The sequence below is a fragment of the Rana temporaria genome, chromosome 8 (assembly GCF_905171775.1).
Source record: "Rana temporaria chromosome 8, aRanTem1.1, whole genome shotgun sequence".
In the NCBI taxonomy this organism is placed as follows: Eukaryota; Metazoa; Chordata; class Amphibia; order Anura; family Ranidae; genus Rana; species Rana temporaria.
The window spans coordinates 125,531,725-125,540,717 of NC_053496.1; the positions used below are offsets into that span (position 1 = coordinate 125,531,725).

The following is an 8,993-nucleotide window of genomic DNA, read 5'->3' on the forward strand; positions in this document are numbered from 1 at the left end:
CAATTTCTCACTTCCTGTTTCTCCTCAGTAAGTTGTTCAGTAAGCTGTTTTGGCTGACTAAACATCACTCGGATGATGGTGTGAAGTTTACTGAGGAGAAACAGGAAGTGAGAAATTCAGACAAAGAAAAAAAACATTTAGAAGGGAAATTGAAGGAAAAGGTAAGTGAACCAACAATGCACTAACTTAAAGGAACCTATTTAGAAAATAAAAAACTAACCTTTGCAACCCCTTTAAGGTAAAAAAGTGTATCCTTTAGAACCACTTTAAGAAGTATATAATGTATAATCGTGTGGATGTTTACTTCATTGAGCAGTTAGTGTTGCTAGAACACCAGATCATTGACAAAATTAATTGTAGAAGTTGAGAGGGTTGACCTGGTGCATGGGAACAGTGCTTGTATCCAATTCCAACCAAAATGTTTATTTTGTGTTTAGAGTGGCAAAGTATTAGAACCTCATCAGATTTATTGAACCCGATTCGGACTACACAGAGTGGTGAAGAAAGTGAGGGCTATTTAAAGTTCCCTTTGGCGCTAAAACATTCCCGCCAAATGTCGGATACTCCTATTACATCAAAGGGCCGCGCCTGGGTATGCGGGTGCTCGTAACAGGCAAGGGCCGATCATCCAGACCGCCCTCAGCACACACATGTCTCTGGGTGTTTGGCCAGTTAAAATAATGCTTCCTAAAAATGAGTATGTTACATTTTTTAATCATAAATATGTGTTTTTGTTTTTAGACAGTGAGACCCTCTTTTTTGCTTTTTACAATTATTGAATCCTGAACTCCATCCTGAAGAAGCATAAACAGCAAAACGCATTGATGCATTCGGGCTCTTATCATACAATTTGTATTCTATATGTATGATTTTTAATTTATTGTCTTGTTCTTTTGTACATTATGTATGTGTCTTTTTTTCTATTAAAATTATATTTTTTGTACATCTTATTGTTTACTGTGCCCTTAAAGTCCGAATCTGGTTACATTTTTGGGCTCCCTTTTTCCCTTTTCTCAATATATTATGTACGGGTGTGGCAATGTGAGTGCTATTTTTTTCATTATTTCTCATCCGATTTATATCACTTTCCATTTGATAAAATTCCCTTCACTACCCGTTAGCACAGAAAATGATGGGAAGTCTCTCCTCTTCAACAAGAAATTTTAAAAACACAATTTCAGCGGAGTGAGGAATTTGTACTCTTGCTGTCCGGCTTTCTTGTCCCGGTGACAACCACTTTTTTTTGTATTTTTTTGTATGGGCTTTACAGGGACAGGGAGTGAAGTACAATATTCTCAATGGGATTACAGACAGAAATAAAACTTGGTAAATAATTGTAAATTTTGCCCGTTTTATCCAAAAAAGAAAAACAATTGTAGTTAGGCTTTGTCAGCTATGTCAAACATTAGTGCATTTATAAAATACATTTTTAATTTCGCCTTGGGCATAAGGCAACATTAATTAATGATCATTCACCACAATAATTTTCCCTTTTTGGATAGAAGCTAGTATCTGCAATCAACATCTTCTGTTTCTAAGAGAATTTGGTTTAATTTACTGAAGACAAAAAAGCTTTTCACTTTGCAAAATAATTTTAACTTGGTTTAGTGAATGCAGTGGAAATTCACTTTGCAAAGAATGCCCAAATCAAATGCAAGGAAAATAAAAAAGGCTGAATTTTTGCTTACACTTGGTTAGATAATAGAAGTCAGCAGATTTTGCCCCCATCCTCCAAGCTAAAGGAAATTCCCTTTCAAAGTGAACAGCCTATTTGCCTTTAATAAATCAACCCCATTGACTTGGATTCCCCCACATGTTTTTTGTTTTGCCTTACAGAGACTAAAGAAAGGGTATTGTGTATTTTTGTTGCATCAGGTATTCATACAGTACCTGAAGAAATCTTGGAAAGCATATAGTCTGTTAAATGAAACACCAAGCTTAGCTATTTATGGAAATAAAATAAGATTTTGCGGTAAATATAAATTAGATAAATTTAAAAGAAGTCCCAACAAACTTTTTAAAGTTGAGAACCTCTATGAAAAATATATAACATGATTAACTAAGATTATTGAGTGGATACTAATTAATCTCGTTGGGACCACTCCCTTTGTCCCCCAAAATAAAACTTCAAATAACAAAAATAAATCTACTTTTAGAAAGTTATATAACCTAGCAACTATACAATAAATTCATATTGACCATAAATACACCAAATATTTTTTTTTTTACAATATGTAAGCTAAACATGCAAAGCTAAAAATCACATGTTTATCAGGAATCAATATTTAAATGTGATCATCGACAGACATAACCTATTGTAGTCTGGAGTTCATGCTGTGGATTTTTGAAAAGTGAAGTTTGGCCAAGATCAAATTTAAATATTGATTCTACATTGGCGCTGTCCTTTAAATTTTCTATCTCATCTCATGCCCAAGAATGAAATTACCGTGTTGTGTCTAGGTGGTATCGCTGCCCCACTATTCTACATAAAATCGATCCTAACATACCAGATATGTGCTGGAGATGCCTACGGGCCCCTGGCACAATGACACACACTTGGGGTACTTGCCCATGAATTTTGGGATAAAATTCTCCATCTCTATGACAAACTTGTGGGGGACAAGTTCCCAAATGAACCTTGCATAACTTTTTTGTCTATGTTGCCGGGCTCCTATAAGCAAATAAAAAAGATCATAATTTGTCATTTTCTGACGGCTGCTCATTCAGTTATCGCTAGATCCTGGGGCCAAACGGCGATTCCCTCTTTAGCTAATTGGGCTTGTGAAATGGACAGGATAGAACACCTAGAACGTATGATTGCGTGGGATGCTGAGAAGAATGAATCCCACACCATTATGTGGACTTCTGGTTTTCCTCGGATTTTGCTGATTTTGTAGCAGGTACAGCTCATGATGCTTCTCCTTTTTTTTTTTCGTTTTTGTTTAATTTATTTCTGCTTAGCACCTTCCCCTCCCTAGCCCAAACAGAGGCGCTATCTTCACCATTTTAGTGAGAAATGAAAGATGGATTTAGTCTCATAACCAAGTTACAGTGAAGACATTGGCCACATTTTAACACATGCTCCGTTTGATACAATTATGAATCTTGGGCAATTGTATTCTGGTAACTACTTGACAGTCTAGAGCAGTTTCTGTCCAATATTGAGCTAAAAGTCTTCCCATGTGAGCATGTGCATGAAGGGAGGCAGCACGGAAAAAAAACCAATAAAAAATATTAGAGGGGGGAAGGTAAGTAGATGAGGTCTGAAAGGGAGGGCAAAACAGTAATTTAAAGTTTATTCCAGCTATAATGCAGGTTTATTCAGACTTGAAGGTAGCATCACATAGCATATTTCTGAGTCCATTCCCAGGCTATTCTGTTGTACTTTTCCCTATCTGTTTTGTAGATCCGTGCAATTTCTGGCACTAGAGGGTCATCTGGGTTTGGGTCACACAACAGTGAACAAATTGACAAAAGAACCTTAGAAATTGTTAAAGCTGGGGACCACTGTGATCTGAGAATATCAAGACAAATGCTGCCATTGCTGTTGATATTTGGATGGTAGATTCTTGTTGTAAACGCAACTTTTGGAGGTTTGAAGGGGTAGTCTGTTGGAAAATGAATAGTCAAGAAAAATACACCGCCTTGATATGGACTGTCATTGGGTCCCATAATTGTTGCTTGCCAGTGAAACATGTCATCCCCAACTGGGCCTGCAGAACATTGTGCTGGAGGATCACGAGCCAAATCATTCAGGGGCAAATCCACAAAGCAGATGCGCCGACTTAACTCGAGATTTCTAATTTTACTCCGCGCGTATCTTTGCGCCCGATCCTCAAAACGAAAAATCCGGTTTTTCCGTCCTACTTAAAATAATTACTCTGGCGCATCCTCTGACGCAAATTACGCTAGTCATGCCGCTTTATTTGATAGGCAAAGATGCAAATGAGGGAGATAGGGCGATCCTCAAAATTAAGTGTGTGCGCCGTAGATTACGCCCTGTGCGCCGTAGATAACGCCCTGTGCGCACCTGTTAGTTTTCTGGAGCAAAATTAGACTTTATAAAAGCAGCCCTAATTTTACACCAGCCCTGTAAAGGTCTGCTGAAGCAACACCATTTAGGAAGAGCTGCCAACACTTCTTTGCTTGACTTCATTGTGACTGCCAAAATGCCTGGGCCATCAATGATTATAACGGCACTCGCCACTTTACAGGCGCAGAGAAGGAGGAGGGCACAGAGGAGGAGGAGGAGGGCACAGGAGAGGATCTACCGCCCACGCCAAGATCTCTTTGGCATGACTGCGTCTGAGGTCATTGGCCACTTCAGATTAAACCAGGAAGCCATCCTGGACTTAACCAGGATCCTGCAGGATGATCTGAACACCCCAACCCAACGATCCCATGCCCTGCCAGCTCATATTAAAGTTATGGCCACCCTGCATTTTCTGGCCACTGGGTCTTTTCAGCGAACATGTGGAGGTCTGGCTGGGATGGTACAGTCCTCGATGAGCAGGTGTGTGCACCAGGTTGTCCCTGCAATACTGAGACGCATGGGCAGTCAATTTGAAAAGCCCACCCAGGAGGACCAGCGAATGAAGAGCATGGCTGATTTCTATCAGATTGCACGATTCCCACGGACCATCGGGGCCATTGACTGTACCCATGTGGCACTACAGCCCGCCCATGATACAGAGCACCTGTTCAGGAATCGCAAAAACTGGCATTCCATCAATGTCCAGGTAATCGTGGATGCCCATGGCCTCATCTGGCATGTGTGTGCCAAATTTCCAGGTTCGTGCCATGACAGCTACATCTTTAGGCAGACCAACATAGCACGTGAATTGGAGCAGAACGTGTATGGAGACAGCTGGCTGGTTGGTGAGTGACATGTGTCTCAGGTATGACTGTCCCCCCCATGATGCAGACATCACATGGGGCACATGCATGACTAATATCCTCCTGTCTTTTGCCTTCCAGGTGACTCTGGATATGCCCTGGGCCCTCACATGATGACCCCATTCAGGAACCCCCAAACCCCAGGAGAGCAACGCTACAACGAGGCTCATATTCGCACCCGGGCAGTAGTGGAGCGTACTTTTGGCCTGCTGAAGTCCCGCTTCAGATGCCTGGACAAGACTGGGGGTACACTGCTGTATTCCCCAGACTTTGTGTGCCAAATAATAGGGGCTTGTTGCATTCTTCATAACTTTGCAACGAGAAGGGGACTGGAGATTAACTTACGTGCTGACCTGACCCCCCACCCAGGCAATCCCCCCCTAGCCCACTCTACCCGGTCTACTGAGGGCACAGTAGCCAGGAGACGCCTGGCAGAAGGCATCTTTTCTCAGTAAATGGCCAGAAATCATGTCACAATGTTATTATTTCTTTTCAATGCAAACGCACATGAATTATGTGACAATGTTATTATTTGTTTTCACTGCAAACGCACATGAATTATGTGACAATGAGAATGTTGCTTTGCACAGTAAACGCACATGTTTAATGACACATTGAGAATATTTTTGTCTCTGGAAACACACATGATTTATGTCACAATGAGAATGCATGAATGCACACCACTGTGGTCCCTAGCACAAACACATCACATGCACATCGAATTGGATTAGATCCAAGTACCCCCCCCCCCCCCCTTTGGTACTTGGGAGCAGTAACGCCCCGCCACGGCTCCAATTATGTCACTGTGCATTCATACACCATTCAGGAACCTAGGATGACTTTTCCCTGGTCCTGGGGATCCCTTCTCCACCAAAACTGAGGGGGACACCCTTATTTTGTCAGGAATGCCACCCCCCCACATTCACACATCATTCACACACATAAACCAAATCATAAGTACAGTATAATAACCAAAATTTAAAAAAAAAAAAAAAAAAAAAAAAAAGTACCCCTGGTATTTAAGTCCGGCGGCGAGTGCTCCGTCTAGGCTGCCCACGGGCAGGGGCACGGGCACGGGCACGGCCACGGGCACGGCCACCTGGAGGATCTTCACGGGGGGGGGGAGCAGGGGAGGGAGTATCTTCATTGGGGGGGGAGCAGGGGAGGGAGTATCTTCATTGGGGGGGGGAGCAGGGGAGGGAGGAGCCTCCCCTGGTGTCTGACCTCCGGCTGGCCTGCCCTCCAAGGCCACTGCTATCCTGGTCAGGCAGGCAGTGATGGCAGCCGTATTGGCCTGGCCAGCCCGTGTGTTCTCCTGCACAGCCCGGGTGTTGTCCTGCACAGCCCGGGTGAGGGCAGTCACCTCCTGGCCCACGCCTGTTGTGGCGGTATGCAGGGACCACAAACAGGTGATGACACCCAATGAATTGGTGGCCACATCACTGAGTGACTCCCTCATTACATCCAGGCTGTGCTCCATCTTGGCCATAGTTTTTTTGATGTCACCCAGACTGCGGGTCTGCTTGGCATTGTCCCTCAGCAGACTGGCCGGCATATGCTCAGACCCCACCCTGGTGTCCTGGGTCGCCATCCTGCCTGCCCCTGAGGCTTGTGGCCAGGTAGGAGGGGATAGAGTGACCCTTGTGGGTTGCGGCATGTTGTGGGAGGAGTGGGAGGGGCTACCCCTGATGGTGGCCTGACTGGTGCCAGCCTCTGGGGGATCCTCTGGGGTAGCCTCAAGGGGAGCCTCTGGGGTAGCCTCAAGGGGAGCCTCTGGGGTAGCCTCAAGGGGAGCCTCTGGGGTAGCCTCAAGGGGAGCCTCAAGGCTAGCCTCAAGGGTATCATCAAAGGTCATCAGATCTGTGGCAATAATGATTTCCCGGCCAATCTGGAGATCTTCTTCCTCCTCCCCCTCATCCTCCTCCCCCTCATCCTCCTCCCCCTCAGCCTCCTCATGAGGGGAGGTTTGGCCACTCCCCTCCCCTGGGGACTCCTCAGCAGCCTCCTGTCTTTGGGGTGGTGCAGCAGCCTGGCCTGATGGCCCAGCAATCTCCTGGTCATCTGTGGAAGACACCAAACAATCACAGGTTTGAGGATCCACACACTTGGCACATGTTCCCTTCCCCCACCCACACATGCTAATCACCAAAAAAAAAAAAAAAAACCTTACCTGGCCTCACAGGAACATCAGACTGATAACCAGGCAGGCCCACCACCTGCTCTGGCTCGAAACACCGGGCCACTGCCCATTCCTCCTCAGTCAGCCGGATGGGGCATGGTCCCCCTCCTCCAGTGCCCCTCCTATGCGCAGTGAGCTTGGCCACCTTATTGCGGACCACGCTCCTCAGATCATTGATCTTTTTCTTAAATGCCAGCGGGGGTCCTCGTCTCCCCTCCCCCCGCCGCATTTATGTGATCTGTTATTTTGGCATAGATCCTCTTCCTTTGGGCCGGGGAGGTGTTCCGGCTATCAGGCCCATGTAGATATCTTCCATATTGTATGACATACCTGGCTAGGATTTGCTTTTCAACATGTGAAAAATTCAGCTTCCTGGGTTTGGGGGCCATCACAGACACCACCCAGCAACAAGAAGCCAAACAGGACAAACACACAAAAATACACACACAAGCAGACAGCTACTACAAAGTCAAATACAAACACACAAAAATACACACCAAACAAATACACAAAAATACACACAGACAGCTACTACAAAGTCAAATACAAACACACAAAAACCAAACACAAAATCCAAGCAGAAAAAAAACAAACAAAAAAATTAGCAGAAACAATCAAACAAAAATTACACTTATCACAAACAAACAACAACTACTATCTACTACTCCTCCAACACTTCTCTATCAAACACAACTTACCAACAAACACTGACAAACTAAGAGCAGAAGCAAATTGCTCATGGAAGGGAACACAGGGAAATACTTTTGCAAATGAAGTGTGTTTGACTGGAGCTAGTTAAGCACAGTGCGATCCTCAAACTAAGTACACTTGGCCTTTTACCTATCTCACTGATTGCGCCAAGCAAAGTTCTGCACATGCGCAGTGAGCAGCAGATTCGTGCGCGCATGCGCAGTACGGCCGGACCTTCATTTGCATGGGGTCACGGCTCATTACAATGAAGCACGCCCACTTCCTTCCCACTTGCCATAACCCCGCCTTACGCCTCCGAATTTACGTTACGGCAGGCGCACTTTTGGGCGCAAATGCGCTGTGGATACGGCAATTACGACACCAACTTAGGGCGCCGTAACTTAAATGACATAAGTTAGAAAAAACTTATTTTGCGCCGCTGGCTGTGGATTTGGCCCTCAGTTCCTTGTGAATCCGCTTCAGCGCCATGATGCCTCTCGCTGCTGCCGGTGCCGGGCGGGTTGTTCGGGTGAGCTGGGCGGAGGAGGAGAGAGCCGAGGAAGAGGCGGAGATAGAGGAGGCGGTGGTAATGACACCCCCCACCTCACCTCTCTACAATATCCGGGACACGCTACAAACAGGAGCCGCCCACACACGTCGCGGCGGGAGGTGACTTAAGGCGGGTGTGCTGACCGCAGCTCAGTGACCCAGCCGAGTTTTAATGATGCTTCTCCTGGGCCCTCTCATGTGTAAATGGCTAATCCCTCCCTTTATTTTCCTTGTATGTACCCCTATCCTTTCTCTACTTTCCCTTCTCTTCCCCTCCTTCTCATTTTTTTATTTTCTTTTCTTTTACGTACCTAAGGTTATGGTTATCTCAACTGTAGCACCACTATATTTTCATGTCATATATGTTGCGCTTTGTTCTTTTACTCCACTTTATTTCTATTGGACTACGGGTTTATTAATAATACGATTACTATTCTCATTTTGCCATGCCTTAAAAACATATATTTTATCATACCTATGCGATATTTGTCCTATTGTTATTGTCAGTTTTTTTTTTCTCAAACAATAGGTGCTGGAACTCAACCATGACCCCCCAAAACCCCTCCACCCACACACACCCTCCAAATCACATCAAATAGTGGGTATGGTCAGTCAAATTTCACGAACAGTAGGAGGGTCTTAAAGGGGCATTAAATACCAGGATTGCATTACATACAGA

The 8,993-nt window shown here is 44.8% G+C and overlaps 1 protein-coding gene across 1 annotated transcript; it reads right to left on the bottom strand.

Annotated features, from left to right (window-relative positions):
• Positions 1–3,277: 3,277 nt before the first annotated feature.
• Positions 3,278–8,475, bottom strand: LOC120909052 (ubiquitin-conjugating enzyme E2 D2-like). Its single transcript, XM_040320671.1, has 2 exons — positions 8,228–8,475; positions 3,278–3,756 (listed from the first exon to the last, which is right to left on the bottom strand). The coding sequence occupies exons 1-2, from the start codon at positions 8,252–8,254 to the stop codon at positions 3,340–3,342; spliced, it is 444 nt and encodes a 147-aa protein (XP_040176605.1). The 5' UTR covers positions 8,255–8,475; the 3' UTR covers positions 3,278–3,339.
• Between the last annotated feature and the right edge of the window lie 518 nt (positions 8,476–8,993).